Here is a 19662-nt window from a genome sequence, read left to right on the forward strand (position 1 = left end):
ACGGAAGGCGCAAGGCTGAGTCGGCAGCTTGTGGATAGGGTGGGGTAGGGGTGGGGTTATTTGAAGGCGTTCCACAGCGCGCTTCAGTCGACAGCAGTCGCTTGGACGAGGAGGAGATCAGAGGCAGTGGCCACTACAAATATACGGGTGCTTATTCTTTTGGTAAGTACAAAACTTAGGAAATTATTGACTATTTGTTACTTATATTATGTGCAAATAGGCTCGTAGCAAACTTCCTAATTTATAGTTGGTCGAGACTAACGTGATGCCATCATTATTTCTATTCAGTTGTTAGACCCTAGGTTGTCTGCTTTCCAAAAGTGAAAGCAGTCTTACGTTTAAAAATTCAACGCATACAACAAAACCTTTTTTGGTACATTGTTTTTATACTTATTAAGCTGCCACATATGTTGTTCATGTTTCACCGGTGTGACGTGATAGTTTTGAAATTTATTTCATATGACGTTTACCGAAGCGAATGTTATGCAAGACACAGTAATGCCAATACGAAATCTCTTTTGTACGAAAGTAATCGTAGATCTGGCACAGAAATTTCCACATCTGCGCATCGGATTGTCGATATTAGACCTTTTGTTTGCTGTAAGTTAGTCTTACAGTTGTTACTAACTGTTAGGTGTAAGGACTCGCTTATGCGTGCATTATTTTCAAATTTACCGTTATGTGCAGTACAGCTAAGTGTTAAAGTAACACCATTTTTGTTATGCATGTCTGGAAGCAGTTCAGTAATTCAGGAGAGTAATTCTGCTTAAAATATTCATGTATCTGAGCAAAGTTTTAAGCGGTGCAGTATAACACATTGTATATTACGCAGTACAAGCACAGTAAAAAAATGGACGAAACATTAGTCCGCACAGGATATTCCCAACTCCAGATCTATGATGATGAACGTCATTATGTAAGGAATGAATTAATGGTTGTTTTCCTATATGTTTTTCTTGTATTTGATACAGATTAGCTTCAGGATATTGATGTACAGAAATCACAATCGCGCTCTGGCTGTATTTTTGTAATGTTGTACATATATTTCTCACGAGTGACACACAAACCTTGACTTTCTAATGAACAACTCTTGGATCTCAAATTGTGTACCAGTGTTTCATCACCGCAACTGTTTCACATTATGATTTTTTGTCATTTACTACGAAGTGTGACCTCTGTGACAAGAAATCACGAATACAGTCACACTACTGAGACGGTAACGAATAGGCAAGCCATTTGATTAGAAGCTGCTTGTGATGAACGATGTCATTACTTTCTGGAAGTAAAGAAATAAGGAATGCTGATAGCACTCATTACTTCGTGCGAATAAAGAGCCAGTTGTGTTTTACTTGAATGTTTTTTTTTCTGGGTCTATGTCGGCTTTGTGTCAATAGATCGTTTCCTTCGAGGTATTTCGTGTTGTTAAAACACAACGTATGATCCAAAATTCTACTGAAAATCGATCAGTGATATGGACCTAAAACGCAATCAATTTCCGTTCTTGTAGTGTAGTGTAGCTTGTGCAGCTTTCTAGTCTTCATGTAAAGATCTTTCGCTGTCCGCGTGGGTCTATACGACTGATACAAATGGAACTATTTCATCAAGATACTTCGAAAGGAACATAACTGGTATGTAATGTGGACTGGAAGACTTGCTCTTGTTGAGTGACTGAAGTTGACTCGTTAGAACGAAGGTAGCTACTTCTAAGTTACCCGTGATGGTCGCTGATCTTTATTCGAACTAGAGTATTTACGGCTTCTTCTTTCGTGTAAAAAATTCGAAAAATCGTGCTTAGTACTTCCGCCTTAGCGTCGCTGGCAATGTCTTTGGTAACATTATCATTGCTACCATGCAGTGAATGCGATTTGCGGCTTGTATACATTACATATGAATTGGATCTCTTTGGATTTTCTGTCATATTTGTAGACAGTTTCGTTGTTCAAATTTATTAGGATATGGAATGGAGTGATTACTTAGGCTCTATCGAAGGTAAACAAGTTGATAGACTTGGATTCATTGATAAAATACTAGGAAAATGTATTGGGACTTCGTAGAAGACTGCTTCGAAAACACTCGCAGAACTCATCTTAGAATTTTTTCAAGCGTATAGGACCAATATCAAATTGAACAAATGTAGTACTCTGAAAGTATAAAAATAAAGAGCGACATGAAATGTCACAGGTTTGTTTGAATCACGGAACAGAAATGTAGAAGAAACCAAAATGACTGGTAATAGTAAAAAGACGGCAAATATCCCAGGAAAAAGCTATGTTTTAATCAGAAGTAGTACTTGGAACATTTACTAGGTCCATACTATCTGGCAGATACATAATGGAATATTAAAAAATAGCATAAAAAACAAGAACCTCTATTACTCCGTTTGGCATTCGGCCGTAGCCTTCCATCTTCGGATAGTGCTATATTGGTCCAGAGAATATTACTGGACCAAATGTACAAATTGCACTGCAATTTTGTTCCACAGAGATGTAGAATATTGTTTAGCACTGCTACCTTCGCAGAAGAAGTCCATTATCATACCCGATGATATGTCATGAGAGCAGTGCTCTAATGATCGACTCAGCACCAGAGACAGACGCAGTGATCGTTTCTCGATGTGGGGATAGGATCTGGCAAATACGATGGCCTGCATTCCTGAAAGTACCTTGGCTGACTACTTCATTGGAGTAAGTGCAAGATGTTCAAACGCCTTACCATCATCAGTTCTTAGACGTTAAAACAATTTTTGTAGTGCACACATTTACGGATGAGATGATGCCATGCCGGAATGAGAGTAATCAATAATTCTATAGTTTGCTGACAGAAATGAGCCGTTTTCGGTTACAATGCCATAGCAATTTCGCTCCGACTCCACGTCTATTTCGGATTTGATGCCGTCATTGGTTTCCATAGCTTAACTACTTCAGAAGGTTCTGTTTTTGCAGAAAGTTAGTTGCTTCATTGGCACATCATCGAATGTTGATAACTGAATGCGTAGGATCGCGATATTTGCGCTGGTGATGGTAAAAAACAACAAAATGGTTGTGCGGATTCTTACTGAGCTTATTTGAACCGTGGTAATTACGTGATCGTATAGCCAGGAGCATAGACTGGATTTTTCTTCGTTAAATGAATTGCGTCGTTTTAGGTTCAAGAGAGTAACGATATTGGTTTGAATCAATGTTTATTTCACTTTAGAAACGGTCAATGTGTTCCATTGCCTTACAATTTCAGAATGTTTGTGTAGCATTAGCTGACGAGTGGGAATCTTATTGTGCTTATTTGAACAGTTGCGGTTACATGATCGTAAGTCCCAGTTGTTCCGTCGACTCAACTGTTTAGTCGAAGTCGATGAGCATTAAGATTTCAGCTCGATTAAATTGTCGAATGTGAAGAGTAAACGCCATGAATCCACAGCTGAGTTATCACTGCGTCAAATGCTTCGCGCCTGGCCCTTGCTACAAGTTGTTGCGCATTACGTCAGTTGAGTTCCCCACTTCCCAGAATGTCGGCGAAGCGCGGAGAGTACGACGCAAACAAAAGTGCTGTCGCAGTACCGACGTTCCAAGAATACGGCAGTCCATGCATTAATGAAAGTGTTTCTGAAACTCCGCGCAGATTATGAACTCGGTCATGGTTTAGTGGAATAACTATTGCGTGCATTGTGATCGTTGTTGCAGTTAAATATTTTCAGGACCGTATAATTAACTGGAGACACAGCTGCTATGATTTGGGTGTTATTATACTCAATACATAGCCCCTGCCCCCGTCACAACACTGAGATCTGGATGTTTTCAATAAGTGTCCATTTTCTTGTCCCCTGACATTCTGAATTCTTGAGGGAAGTCATCAGTAACGTTACTTTTTATTTACCAATAGTCTTTTCACAAAACAAATCTACGTACTTTATGTGTGGTAGAAACATGTTGAATGTGTGTAAACAGTAACGTTGTCAAAAGTCTGTCATTGAAACTACTGAGTTGAATGTGCTGTTTATGATGTAGTTTAACGCAGACTATGATGGCCCTTTAAGTCAGATTACACTCCAACAGCTCATCGTGAAAATAACAAGAGGACAACCAAACACGACCCTCCCTCTAGATCACAAACGGAGTGAACAAAGGTATAAAATAATTTAAGATTAATCATTTTTTGTTTGCAGTATCACAGACGTCCGCCATCGTACTTGCAGATGTACTTTAGACTGACGACAAAGTAGGTTCTGATGTTTTAACTCATTTAAATTTCCAACGGACGCGAGGCTTTCCAGGTTAGGAATTTTCTACTCAACAGGGAGCAAATGAGTAAACAAGTGTTCTCAACTGAACGAGTTTTACTCCGCGCATGTTTTTGTTTCTTCCGTTTGTCAGTCGAAATGACTTAGCCTCAGGCATCAGCTGGCACAAATGACAAAATCCATACTGGGGACGATTGTGAATGCAATACGCAGACATAGTTGGAACAAAAACTGAGACGGCATGTATTTTCGAAAGACGAACAAACTATTTTTTATTTGAGTAATTCTAGGAGTTTCTATAGATAACCATAACCATTCCACAGAACAGCAAAAGAAAATTGATTGTTGAAACGGTAAGGTATGAAAACAGTGGTGCGTGATTTTTTAATAAATTTTTAACTACTGTAAAATGCTAGTGAACCGAGAAAAAAAATATCATGTAGACCTTCAAAAGTAGTCATCTTTTAAGGTGTTATGCCGCTACGTAGAAATCATACCATTCTACCCTTACTTAAGACGACAGGCTGCTATTAAAATATCACCCAGCCTAAAAAAGGACGAGTACACTCAAGCATGGAGATTTTGTCCATGCTATCAGTTCAGTTACCCTCAGTCACCAATAAAACTATCTGCACGTATACCCTTTACGTCCTATAAAGGGAGTTTCCAAGTTCGTCCACTTGCCCAGCAGATTACTTTACCAACGGATGCTGTTTAGAGATTACTACAAACACGTGGAATACTGTAGGCAAACGATAAGAAACCCTAAGAACACCTCAATTCTGTGACAATCTTCCTGCAGGTTGTATGTTGTTCTCTTTGTTCTGAACTCGAAATTACTTAGGCGAGGTGTAACTTCTGTACTGCATTAAAAAATTAATTATACATTTCCAGTAAAGGCTTTGTCATACCAAAATACGTAACTTAAATCATTTACTAACTTCACAATATAAAGTGTGTATCCGATAGCTGTTTAAAATTTCCCGCAATGGTGAAGGGGTAGTCGAGGTGACAATTTGTCGTATAACACTTGCGGTCAGCCTAGCCGGAAGACAACCTCAAAATGGTCTACAAAATCCATCTAAGTCACAGCGTGCGCACGCGGCGCGAGATTTTTAATATCTTCACGACCTCGTTATCATCAGTAAGTTAAACTAAGAGCAACTGAAGGACGGTTTTTAACACGTCATGCAAAAAGTAGTCATGTTTCCAGTTTCATTTACACTTACCTCTCACGAGCACAGTCGTCTCGCAGGAAGACAGCCATAGAAAAAAAACATTTAATAGTTAATTTTACGCTGCTAAAATTCACTTAATCTTGAGCTAAGATTTACAAAACGCCAGTTTTACAACCAGTAGATCCTCCACTAAGCTGGTGGCGTAAGTCTCACGTGGAGTGCATGCACTGCAGCTTATGTGGCATTTGTTGTCTAACTTGAGGTTGCTTCTAGACATGATAGACAGATATATTACGTCAAATATTTCGTTTCTACTTCCTCCAGCCGGCCGCGGTGGTCTCGCGGTTCTAGGCGCGCAGGTTCGAATCCTGCCTCGGGTATGGATGTGTGTGGTGTCCTTAGGTTCGTTAGGTTTAAGTAGTTCTACGTTCTAGGGGACTGATGGCCATAGCAATTGAGTCCCATAGTGCTCAGAGCCATTTGAACCATTTTTTGAACTTCCTCCACGCCAGTGTGGTACAGTGTAAACTGTTTTTGTTTACATCCTATGTATATACGCCGTTCATATACAATTCCTGCTTGTGACACAGCAGTTAACATCCGATATACTTCTTGGTTCGTGTAGACTACGTGCAGCACAAGACAAAGTATGATAAATTCACATGGCATCAGTCACACATCCAACCAAGCTGGGAAGAAATACTATCTTTCCCTACTTACGACCCACCTGTTACCTGGTTCATTGCTGAAACTCCCCGGGCAATTTGCGAACAATTTTCTTCGTTTAGACCAAGCATTTACATGAAATCTTTATAATGTGATAATTTTACGTACCAATTAGTAATGTGATTTTCAGTGTTGCTATTTTTGAGCTAACTGAATTTGCGATAGTCCCGCAAATATTACTTTGCGTGAAAGTAGTACATAACTTTTCACTTCTTTTACCGGTATCTGTACGTCGTTTGATTTTTCCGTTCACATCGAAAAGTCGCTCTGTGTTTTACGGACCTACTATTCCTACCAGCATGGACTGAATCAGGATGGCAAAATGACAGTAAAATCGTCAATTTGACATTTGGTCTCAAGAAGTAAAATCTGAACCAGCAGAGAGGTGTAAAGTATGTTTTGTTGTGAGAGCAGCGAGCATGTACTGTGCTTCAGGCGTTGATAGCTGGGACAGTGCTGGGGCCCGAGATGGAGGAGGAGCAGCAGCAGCAGCCGCAGCCTGACCCGAGGAGGCCTCGCCCACCCCCGCCTGCTCCCCCGCGGCCGAGGCCACCAGTGCCACCCCCGCAGCCTCCGCAGCCACCACCAGCTCCACCTGCTGGACCCAAGATGCTGGTTATCGGTAGTCGGGTTTATCAGCTAGTCCATCTGGGAACCTATGTAATCAAACCGTAAGTATTTATTTTTGTCATGTTCGTCAAAAAATTATTAATACATCTCCTTACGCCTCAGATATATCACATAATTTGCTTATACTTAGTGGAATCTACATATCACAGTACTTCATTCTACTTCTTATACCAGCCTCCGTAGTTTCAGTTACTTACTTACAGCAATGCGTTTACACTAGAACCAGAGGATCCCTATTCGTAACCAATCAGTGGACAAACTTCTCTATACAATATCACTAATGGTAGTGAAAATAGCAATACCAAAATGTATAAGTCTTATTGAAATGAATGTTATAACGCGGAGCAGGTATATGGAACGCGCATACGATCAGGATTACAAAAACGAGCATGACTTCTTCTTTTGAAACATTCTTCTACTAGGGAATGGGGAAACAGTAGGAGGGACTAGACCCCTTTCGTTATCACTCGTTTTATTTAACAGTCATATCAACAAATTCCTTTAAAACAACAATATCTTACTCCTGGTTACTTCAGGAAATAGGAATAGTAAGTCACAAGAATTTAGTGAATCTGCTACCAATGTCCTTTTATGGAACACAGTCTATCTTATATATAAGAAAATTTTAAAACCACTGACAATTATGCCCCTGACGGCTTGAATTAAGAAGTCTTCGCACATTGAGACCTTATGTTCTCAAAACATTTACCTAAATAACAACCTGCCAGAGATACACCCAATAAATAGCCGGATGAAGTTAATACAAAGGCACTTGTTTCACACTCAAGAGTCAATCAATATCACTAAGGCTTAAGGTTTCAAACCTCGGCTCCAAGGCTCAATAACACAAATAGTCAGCGCGAAGTGTTACTAAGAGTAACACCGCAACAACCTTTCACAATTGTATATTGCTCTTGTGACAAGGATTAATAAATATACTAAATACACTCCTGGAAATTGAAATAAGAACACCGTGAATTCATTGTCCCAGGAAGGGGAAACTTTATTGACACATTCCTGGGGTCAGATACATCACATGATCACACAGACAGAACCACAGGCACATAGACACAGGCAACAGAGCATGCACAATGTCGGCACTAGTACAGTGAATATCCACCTTTCGCAGCAATGCAGGCTGCTATTCTCCCATGGAGACGATCGTAGAGATGCTGGATGTAGTCCTGTGAAACGACTTGCCACGCCATTTCCACCTGGCGCCTCAGTTGGACCAGCGTTCGTGCTGGACGTGCAGACCTCGTGAGACGACGCTTAATCCAGTCCCAAACATGCTCAATGGGGGACAGATCCGGAGATCTTGCTGGCCAGGGTAGTTGACTTACACCTTCTAGAGCACGTTGGGTGGCACGGGATACATGCGGACGTGCATTGTCCTGTTGGAACAGCACGTTCCCTTGCCGGTCTAGGAATGGTAGAACGATGGGTTCGATGACGGTTTGGATGTACCGTGCACTATTCAGTGTCCCGTCGACGATCACCAGAGGTGTACGGCCAGTGTAGGAGATCGCTCCCCACACCATGATGCCAGATGTTGGCCCTGTGTGCCTCGGTCGTATGCAGTCCTGATTGTGGCGCTCACCTGCACGGCGCCAAACACGCATACGACCATCATTGGCACCAAGGCAGAAGCGACTCTATCCGCTGAAGACGACACGTCTCCTTTTGTCCCTCCATTCACGCCTGTCGTGACACCACTGGAGGCGGGCTGCACGATGTTGGGGCGTGAGCGGAAGACGGCCTAACGGTGTGCGGGACCGTAGCCCAGCTTCATGGAGACGGTTGCGAATGGTCCTCGCCGATACCCCAGGAGCAACAGTGTCCCTAATTTGCTGGGAAGTGGCGGTGCGGTCCCCTACGGCACTGCGTAGGATCCTACGGTCTTGGCGTGCATCCGTGCGTCGCTGCGGTCCGGTCCCAGGTCTATGGGCACGTGCACCTTCCGCAGACCACTGGCGACAACATCGATGTACTGTGGAGACCTCACGCCCCACGTGTTGAGCAATTCGGCGGTACGTCCACCCGGCCTCCCGCATGCCCACTATACGCCCTCGCTCAAAGTCCGTCAACTGCACATACTGTTCACGTCCACGCTGTCGCGGCATGCTACCAGTGTTAAAGACTGCGATGGAGCTCCGTATGCCATGCAAACTGGCTGACACTGACGGCGGCGGTGCACAAATGCTGCGCAGCTAGCGCCATTCGACGGCGAACACCGCGGTTCGTGGTGTGTCCGCTGTGCCGTGCGTGTGATCATTGCTTGTACAGCCCTCTCGCAGTGTCCGGAGCAAGTATGGTGGGTCTGACACACCGGTGTCCATGTGTTCTTTTTTCCATTTCCAGGAGTGTACAATAAATACCCAAGTAAACACAATTAGCGCCAGAATTATTTAGCGAGGAGTGACGCCAGGTCGCTCGAGGGCAGAACGAAAACTTAGCTTGGAGAAGCCAAGACAGAAGGTGGCACTTCGTACAAGACCCACTTCTCGAGCTTTGACCCGGAGTCACCTACCGCTACACAGGATTTCACAGGCCCGGTACATATAGGTGGAAAGGTAATGCTTACTCCAAAACACCAGTCAGCCAGCTGTACTATTTAACAAGCGCACTCAACAGGTCCGCAGGGCAATCCACTAATAAATCGGCACACTGCCTTTGTACCCACTACGAATGAACTATACAGACAAGGTACAACCAACAGCACAAATCTCATCAATAACCTTAAGGAGAATTGCCTGCTATTAAGATATTAAAAAACTTGCAATTACTATCAAGGCCGGCGGGCACTCCAATCTTAGTCACAATAAAATTACGTGAACTCTTATGGTCGATTGTTCGGTGTAAACCGTAACGAGCAAAATTTTGAATATTTCATTATAAGCTTTACTGGGGATCACTACGCTAAGGCTACCAAACACTCGAAAGCAGTATATTCGATAAAAAGATTGTGGTCTTGCAGCTGATTACGTATTACATCAAACAACAGTTTCTCACGAGCTGGAAGAGGCACGCTCGTGCATTATATTAATATTTAACACCTGTCTTAAGCACCATGAACTCTTCATAGGAACACCTTTACTTCAATGGTAACATCCATGCGCTAATAGTTACCAGAAGTGAAGTAGCAGCCCTCTTCACCTTCACAGACATGCCCTATGTAAAATCTCACTTAACGTCCGATATGGCCTGCGTCGGGTACAGCAGGCGGCAATAAGGCAGCGGACGACCGTAGACACCCGCGTCGGGAACTGGCAGCACGCAACCCAAGGCAGAAACAAGCTTCCTCACAGGCGACAGGATAGGCTCCCTACCAAGCTGCCCCTCACACGTGGTCGGTTCCCGCTCCACTACACGCACACTCCGGCCTCAGGTAACATCGAACACCAACTGTCACATCCTTGGCGAGTGCCTCCAGTTAACTCCTCCGGCAAAGATAGGCGGTCAAGGCTCAGTACGCGCCACAAGCAAAGATAAGAGCGCGAAGGTGAGGTACTTGCAAACATGCTGGTTTGCCATCAAAACACCACTGCTCAAATAAGATGTATACATCTTATTGAAATGAACGTTGTAACGCTGAGCACGTATATGGCAACACGCATACGATCAGGATTACAAAAGCCAGCATGACATCTTCTTTTGAAAGTTCATTATGGTGTTTCGTAAGGAAACTATCGGAGCACACAAAGAAAAGAAAATAACTGCCTAATCCTGGCGCGAAGAACGCCCACCTTTAGCGAATACCGTCACAGGTGTGACAAAAGCTGAATAACTGGCTGTAATTACCAATCTGCGGTCATGAAAGTATTGGGTTTAATGCGCAGTCGACATTATAGCAACTAGAGACAGACTTGAGTACCGTCCCAGAATTTACATTTAGCGAATAAAGGAAAGACGGAAGACATAAGATGAATCGTCGGATGGAGATTTGAGCCCCTAATGCGAAGAGTATAATATTGTAGCCATTGCGTCACTTCAATCGCAGGCACCGTGCTGATGCATAACTTAACGAAACATCTTCCTAGTGGGCGATTACTTTATCCGAAATGTTTAAGAATGTATGAATCTTTCTTTGCTTAATATTGATATTATCTCTTCTATCCAAAATATTTCGTTGTTCTTATTTAATGCGTACACAGAAAATAAGAATTGCCAGTATGCAGGTACACCGAAAACGGTTCTTAAACACGTGCGACGTCCATCTCAAATAATTCGAAAAATGAGAAAATTAGCCTTATATTTTTTAAAAGCGTTAATATTTTTATATGTGCCAATTACTGTAAAAGAAAACACCTTTCATAATGTTTACTAGATTTAGAGTTACAATTCGGTATAGCTTGCGCTACTTTCCGAAGGCGACAACTTGTCGGTGGTGTAGCTCATGATGTCTGTGAACTACGAAGCGGAATTTCTGTTGTTGATGGAGGTGTATCACAATATTATCACGTAGAACAAGGGATAGTTAGATGAATGACGAACACTAACTTCATTTAACCAAGGTTTATTCAGCACTTGCACATACAAGAGCGCCGCATTTGATGATTGTAATAGTACAACTTGTATTCTACGAAAATATGATTTTACAAAGCTCTAGCGTAAGAAATATCTTTTTCTGGGGACTGGATGTTTACAGTATTTTAAGTGCTACACGTTTTTAAGTGCAAGGAAATGAATCTAGAACGTTACAGAACTTTTCCTCAAACATCAGCAAGCACTGTCGAGAGGGATACCTTGTTTGGGATTAAAGTGGAAGGTATGGATGCAAACAACGAACAGGTATGACTTCCGAGTAAATTAGTGAGATTTGTACTGATAGCGGTTTTCGCAGCTTACTTTCCTCAAAATATATCCGATTCCCAGTCGCTTTATGTGGTTACATATGTTTAAAGCTTCATTTTAAAGCTCAAATCTGTTATTACATACACATTTTAAAGGAAGTTATGTAATTTTTACGTGAATTACCCCACTTCCGTGGGTTAGCGAGCATGGCTGACTTCCATGTAGGGGGACCGAATTCAATTCCTGATACTGCCAGGGACTTTTCATTTTTGAGGGGGGCAGGAGGAGGAGGAGGATAGGAACGGGATCCACTCAGATTCTTGATGGCAAATTGAGGAGTTACTTGAATGGGAAGTAGCGACTCTCAAGGTCTGCAAAGTCGACAGCGACCGGAAGAGCGAATCACTGACGCCACGCCCTTCCATACAGTAAACAAATTACACTGTTGTCTGAGGACGACATGGCAGTCGGTCGGGCACTAGTGGCTCTTCTGAGACCAGAACGGTGGAGCGCTCATCACTTTTTCCGAAATATGTGCATTAGAATCCATGAACAATTTCTTTCAGGCTTTCCTCCCCTCATCCCCCCATCATAAAATAACGCAGCATTTTCATATGTGAACATTTTCTGAAGCTTTTGGCAGTCACATGTAGGCGTAACAGCCGCTAGAGAGCGCTGTGTTCATAAGTGTAGAGTCTACTACAGCGTACAAGTCAACTCTTGGAGATACTGTATAAACAAGTTGCTTACTCGAGACTCAATTTCGTGCTCTGTCGGTCTGTAAGCGCACGAGTTATGCGGGTTGCAGGAGTCAGGGGGGCGTCGGGTCTTGTTAAGCGACATTATGACCGTCCTTACCGCGTGGTAACGCCAAACCTGCCTACAGTGAAGACGTGTATCAGAGCCCCTCATACACTGCGATGCCTCAGCACTTTGTCTGCACCTAATATCTTCGCTGAGAGTGCCGCGTAGCTATTCGTGATGAACATGTTTTTCTAACTGCTCCCCCTGTAAAATGGATAGGAATCACACGGTTTTAAGTTACTGTTTTGAAGAATCTGCTGATTTATACTTTCCTCAATCATTGCCACGTAACATAACTGTTTGTTAGAGTCTGCACGTGGAATACAATAAAAACAATCAACATTAATGTGATTCATAGGATACTTATTGCAACGTGTCACAGACGCAAGAAAATGAAATGCCAGACACAGTGACGAAAAAGAACACTTCGAATTCAGCACGTCAAAGAAGCTCAGGACGGTCGCAGAGAAGTTGGGTTTAATGGTCAACGGCACAAGTTAGTAACGACTTTGTGTCACCGACTTACATGCTTCATCTGCATCAAACTATCAGTGCTAGAAGACAACTATATAAGCTTTCAAAAACTTATTGTTCTGCCCGTCTTTTCACTAAAGACGATGAATTTCAAACTCAAAACGTTGGTAAGACGGACCAAATGTGCTTACGAAGTAGTCGCTGTTTGCTGCGGAGTTCAGTGACAATTCACCTACTATGTGTTGCCACAAGGCAAAGGTGAACTTACAGCCCTTTGAAGTTTGTGAAGAGCGTCGAAAACTCATAGAGAAGCATTGTGACGATAGTAAGAACTACCTAGAAAATATCAGACAGTTGAACAATGCCCTGGCATTTGCTTCACTGCAGTTTAATTCGGTTGATATTACTGACAGTGGTCCATATTGTTTCAAAATACAGTGTCAGGTTTATCACGCGACTGTAAATTCACAACCTCCTGCAGGAGTTGCACCAACTTACACCTGCCTTTATACTGTATTTTGGTATTGCAACATTGTACTTTCTATTAATAATTATTTGTATTTACTTGTTCCTGCATTACTATGTTACCTATTGGTCACCAGGATACAGTGCGAATCATTCGCACGAGTCAACTAGACTGTAGTGAATACCAGAAATGTTTTTATAAAGTGTTTTTATAAAGTACTGTTAATAGAGAGTGTATAAAAGCCAGAAAACATGAACAGGTTGTCCCTCAAAACTTTTGACATCGTAAGGCAGGAGAGAACGTATGATGTTCCAACTTTCGAGTTGTAAACCTGCTAAATGCGTAACCTCTTAAAAGGTTCTCATCCAATACCAATTACGTGATGCGACAAGTGTGTATGCGAATGAAGAGCAGCATGTGTCCCTGAAGCTCATGTAGGCCCATGGAGGCTACGCTGGATCAGGTAGGCAGCTCAGTTGCCGAATTCCATGAAGCCACTCTGACACCAGTTTCGCCGACAGCATCAAATTTATCTCCTTTCTTCAAGAGCATTTAGAACGACCACAATTTATCTTTTTTGGCTACGATATTCCTAGCAGGAGAGTGCATTAACGTTTTAACAATACTGTTTCGCTACACGATCACAGAATTGTGCTTGTAAAGTAACCACTATGTATCGTCCTCAACATACCTTTCAGTATATGTTCACTTCACTTTCAGCAACACGACACTCTGGCATTTAAGGCGATGGTTTTTATTTGTGATTCAGTGTGTCTTAATATCCTCGTAGTAGTCGTATGTCTGTCGACCAGCTTCGTATACAAGTTATCGAGTTGGATTCGAATCGCTGTGTAGAACTCCACGTTTCCCTGAGCTTCACATTTATTTCTTATTTCATGTCGCGTTTTTGGAACTATCTGTATGTTATGTACCTATTTGTGTTGACCTCAAAATTTTCCAGGATGCCTTGTAGAACTACTTACTGACACAGGTGTGCATGAAGTGTGAGAGTAATATTTTCCACAGGCTGCATGGTCTGGATGCGGATACACAGGCTCCGGACCCAAGAAACCCTGGCAATGGTGCTAGGAACTTCACTTCGAGCGTCAGCAGTCCAATGGTTTCTGCTGGAGCCGCTGCTGCAGATCCAGAAAATAAACGGCAGTATCAGGAAAAGCGTCGTCGTCACGTCACAGACCAAGCTGACGCCGAGGTCAAACGACCGAGAGTAAAAGATGAGCCTCCGGAAGCAACAGAAGCACATGGAAAGAACAGAGCAGTCCCATTAAAAGTGCGTGGTATTACATGCAAAGATGTTTTCGTTAATGGACGCGAAGGAGTGTTGGTAAGTCCTGCTGTTCCCTCCGTATTCTCATCCTTCCACGAAAGTCTGCAGCCGGCCGGAGTGGTCGAACGGTTCTAGGCGCTACAGCATGGAACCACGCGACCGCAACGATCGCTAGGTTCGAATCCTGCCTCGGGCATAGATGTGTGTGATGTCCTTAGGTTACTTAGGTTTAAGTAGTTCTAAGTTCTAGGGGACTGATGACCTTAGCTCTAAAGTACCATAGTGCTCAGAGCTATTTTAACCATTTTTTTCTAAGTCTGCAATTATCAGTCCTTTCAGTAAGTCTGATTTTGTATATGTATTTTTGTTTTGACACTACACTAAACGAAATAACTGGTCCAGCGGTATATTTTCTAATATAAATTCGATTCATCAGGTAGATTAGAGGTTAACGTCCTGTTGACAACAAGGTCATTAGAGACGGAGCTCAAGCTGGAATCATTGAATGAAGGGAAAGAAAAATGGGCCACTCCCTTTTAAATGGAACCATCTTCGAATTTGTCATAATAGATTTAGGGAAATCGTGGAAAACCTAAATATGCATGCCAGGACGAGAATTTGAACAGTCGTCCTTCCCAGTGCGAATCCAGTGCGCCAAACACGGTACCACCTGAAATATATTTAGTACGTCTACGAATGGCTTTGTCTGTCTGGTGCAAAACTGAATAATTTCCACAGAAAGGGTGATTATATAGAGCAGAATTAGAGGACATACTGCGAAGCTCTATGCTGTTAATTATAATGTGATGTCGTTCTGGTTCAACGGTTGCCTTGCCGTAGCAAGGCTCTGTGGACGAAAACTGTGAATAGCAACTCACCTGTCGATAGTGTGCAGAACATTCCATATCGTATTAAGAGACATGAAAGTGGCTGCTTCCTTCTCTGCATTCTTCGTTGCTGAAAAAATTAGTCCAGGAGACGGCCACTCTTCCCTCGAACTTTGTTGCCTTTTATGGTGAAATCATGCTCTTCTTAACTAGCATTTAAAAGTGTCAAGCATGTCTATTTCCTTACATTGCAAAGGTTCAACGTAAACAGACATGTAGGTCATGATGTTGTAATACTACCGCCAACTGCGAAACCTTGTGCGAGATGTTTGCTGTGTGAAGACAGGTGTTGAAACAACGACACTTGTTGGAAAAGAGGGGTTCTGTAACGATATGCACTTTTGTTTACAAGATCGCATGTAAATTGCTAGCACTGTGTCGAAGAGCGGCGTATAAGGTTCATCGCCTCACGTATGAGATCACTGCACTTTCCACTTTAGAGAAAATTCCTCGGTACGACAGTATGATCAAGTGCTACACAAATTTTTCGGAGACTTAAATGCATGAAATTCGGCGTAGTAGTAAGGATACAGGGTTACGAACTTGAAGACAGAGAATTTCGCACCACCATAAGATTGTAGTCTTTTAGATAAAATCCTTGAGAAAACGGTAAGAGCAAGAAATGCACAAGGATATGAAAAGAACCTGTTAATTCTGTTTTGTACTTCGGCTGTCGTTTTGTACGGGGTATGTATGGGGTACTATAACGAATGGTTACTACACAATTTTAACTTAACGGCTTATTTCACCGACTGTAATCCAGCCACCAGTAATCATGTAATTGCGGGTGTAAATGTCAAAAGTCATCGCCTACCTACCAATGACATGCTGTCCAAAATGTCCTCAAGTGCATTAACAACGACATTTTCAGTTCACCTTCTCCTAATGCAGTTCCATCATCATTTAAGTTTTTCCCTTAAAAGCCATGACTTGGGGTCGTCATCAGAAGCTAAACTTTCGCCGCTATTCTGAATATTGCAACGAATGTCTGGATTCAATTGACATTACGTTTCCCATTTCATGCAGACTTCCCTGTGATGTTACTCTTGTTCGTTATAAAATCTCTTGTCTCGAATGTGGTCTTCACGTTCGTTCTTCTGATAAAATTTTTTAGATGGCTACTAACATCTTCGATAATGTGCTTGTGGGTTTCCAGAACAAGATTGTTCACGTTCACGACTTTTTCTGTCGATATGCCAGCTGAATGACGTTCCCAAGGATCTTTTATTTCAGTCGGTTTTTTGCCGCTTTAGAAACTTACATCTCAGTCACATGCGCTTGTCTGGTCTCATACTCATTCACTAAAATCTTTTTACAGTTTAAGCGCTTTACCCGCGACATTACAATTTTTGAATCCAAACTTTTTCAATGAATCTTCTTGTTTGGGTGAGCAAAACTTTATATCCAACAAATATTAAGAAACAATCAGTTATCGTTGATCATCAAAGATCTCCCCAATCGCTCATACCGGTGAATTTTCTTTCTTAATGTTCTGACATAGAAACATCATGCATCGAGATAGTTAAGTGATTGCAAATATTGCCGTAAATAATCTCCCGCCCACCTCAGATACTGAAAACTTAAAAAGTGCCTCGTATATCTTGTAGGACCTCCTTTAGTATGTCAAATTCATGAAATGAAAGTGACGTATACAGTACCTACCTCCGGATGTATTTCGGAGTGATTAAGATTATTTTTGTATTTAAAAGATTTCTAATAAACTACGTAATACATTCCTCAGACCACCCTCCACCAAAACCAAAAACCAGCTATGTAACTTGGCGAATTGTCTTACTACAAACCACCATGGTTAGTACGTATGCTGTTCTTTAGAGATGTGTATGACACTTAGAAACCGATCATGAGAATCACCACTGACTGAGTGCGTTTTTCCACTGAATACAATCCACAGTTTAAAATTTCATTTCACTACTTTATTGTATCACTATCATGTTGCACAGTTCTTCTGCAACTATTTAAATTCTTGGATGAAAGGCCTTGTGTCACTCCAACTCACCCAGGTGTCAATATCTGAGCCTTACCCACTATAGGGCCTTTCCCTGTGTCAAGCTGATTCTGAGAGCAATCCTGCTGAACTTCTGCTTCCGTATCTCAGGTACGTCAAACGTCGTAGCACGCATCTCATCGGATAATCTGTTATTTATCCTTCATTTCCGGCAAACTTGAGGTGTGGCAATGTTACTTGCCTGTTAGTACGGACAATGTTCATCAGGCTTCCACAACTGCGTCTAGAAATGGGGTGGCTGGGCACATCACGGTGGGAAGAAATTTCCCGTAATTGACACTTACAGTGCTTTCTTGACACGGCAGACCGATGATTATTAAGCTTCTGAGAATCTGGGATGTCATATGCCACGCATCGTCTTCATGTGCCAAATCCCAACAATTATCTTCCTGCATTCATGATCATACTAGTACCTCATTGCAGACTATGCATCCATGCGCTTTTACATGGTATCGGTGTCACACGGCAGTTTATACTTTGCTATCCCATCACATTTTAGACAGCTGTACATTACAACAGGCAAGAAGCTACATTATAGCTGTCATGCGGAAGACAAGGAAGCAAAACTACAAACGGCCATCGTAATATTCGATCTTCTAAGAGGGTTTCCACAAAGCTGACACAATTTAGACACATTACGATATCTCTCGTTGCTTCGCATGATTTTCACCACTGTTTGCAATATCTGATTAAATACACCTTTAAGAATTTTTTATGAAATTCAAGAAAAAGCTGCCAGAAGCTGATAATGACTGGAATTGTAAAATCTACAGTAGCACACTTTTATTATGCTTATTACACAGGTGACAGTTTCTTGGGAGAAGACATTTTGTGAATCCAAGCCCGAATTGAAAACTGAAAGCAAAGATGCTGTAGTACCGACCATCGCTGAACTGCAAGATAATCAAAATGCCCAAAGGTAAGATATTCATAGGTTCTTCTGTCAACTTAATTTTGCCTGGCTGGTAGAGGATCCATATCTAAACTGAAGAGCTTCTACTTCAGTCGCAGTCCAGACAGAAATGATACTTCTCGTACTAAAGTGTTGAGTTCTATGTAGATACGCTCACTTTACTTACATTTTTTCTCTTCCAAGGACCGATCATCAGACGGTACGTAAGACGGAAACCATCTACGATAATGCTATGGAAGTTTCCAGAACCTATGGTGCAAAACAACAAGCAGAATACGTCCAATTGAAAGCAAATAATGCCCAATGTGACTGCACTGCGATCTGTGTTAAAGATCTGGACAACGTCAAGCCTAGATCTTCCAGTTCTGAAGATTCAGGTAACTACGTTTGTCACAGTCGTGAACCTGAAACACTGGAGACTGGAGCAGGACTCTTGATGACTGCCGTCGGCAGTAGGTAAGAAACATGATATATACTCCATTATGTAGTCTCTTGTAATTATAGTTTACATATAACTAGTGCATACTCCATTTGTGATAATGGCAGCCAACACAGAAACTGTAAGTCACTCTAAGTCACGTAATTAAAATCACCTCTAGACTTACCGCTTAGAGCAAACACCTAATTTGTTCTTCATCCTAATGTACACACCAGACATTAATGTACAAAGTGACTGAGAGCTCCTTGCTATAGTCATTAAAACTATTAGGAAATACTGTTGACTGTACTTCAATGAATACATCGTCAGAGATAACAATAATGCATAAATGTTAACTGTTAGTTTTGAGAAGGATGTGATCATGGAGTATCTTCACAGGCAAGTCTCATAGCAACAAGCGTTTGTTAATGAATAGGGGAAAATACTTTCCTAATGAGCGAATTCCCATTGACAAATCTGTGCGACGGTTTTAGTTTTCCTCTCCATCATGTGAATCAACAGCCAACTACACTTAATGAACAGTGAGCCCTATTTCATTGTGCCTACATTTTTACTAGTGGTGACAATAACGTTATTGAACACTTTATGCACATATGATGATACAATAATTCCACAGAGTTTATAAGGGAAGCTATGGGTACTAAGAAACTGTAAAAGAATGCACATTGTAGTATCACCTGTAAGTTGGGATCTTTATTTTACAATAACTTTATCAATGCAGCTTCACTGAGTCACTTAGAAGATACAGTTAGCCACAGCTCTGTCTTCGTCTCTATGTTCTCACTGCTGTTTTCGTTGAAGTG

The 19662-nt window shown here is 41.9% G+C and overlaps 1 protein-coding gene and 1 long non-coding RNA gene across 2 annotated transcripts in view; both read left to right on the top strand.

Moving 5' to 3' along the window:
* Nucleotides 1-14512, top strand: part of LOC126297993 (zinc finger protein 341-like) — a 161030-nt gene extending 146518 nt beyond the window's left edge. Inside the window, exons 3-4 of the mRNA XM_049989309.1 lie at nucleotides 14333-14470; nucleotides 14503-14512. Of these exons, the coding sequence (XP_049845266.1) occupies nucleotides 14333-14470; nucleotides 14503-14512 (148 nt within the window). The remainder of the gene's footprint in view (nucleotides 1-14332; nucleotides 14471-14502) is intronic.
* A 52-nt stretch (nucleotides 14513-14564) lies between these two features.
* On the top strand, nucleotides 14565-18633 carry LOC126299358 (uncharacterized). The gene is made up of 3 exons (XR_007552785.1): nucleotides 14565-14651; nucleotides 18311-18426; nucleotides 18604-18633. It is a non-coding gene; the product is annotated as an uncharacterized LOC126299358 (long non-coding RNA).
* Nucleotides 18634-19662: the final 1029 nt, after the last annotated feature.

This window comes from Schistocerca gregaria, chromosome X (assembly GCF_023897955.1).
Source record: "Schistocerca gregaria isolate iqSchGreg1 chromosome X, iqSchGreg1.2, whole genome shotgun sequence".
NCBI lineage: Eukaryota > Metazoa > Arthropoda > Insecta > Orthoptera > Acrididae > Schistocerca > Schistocerca gregaria.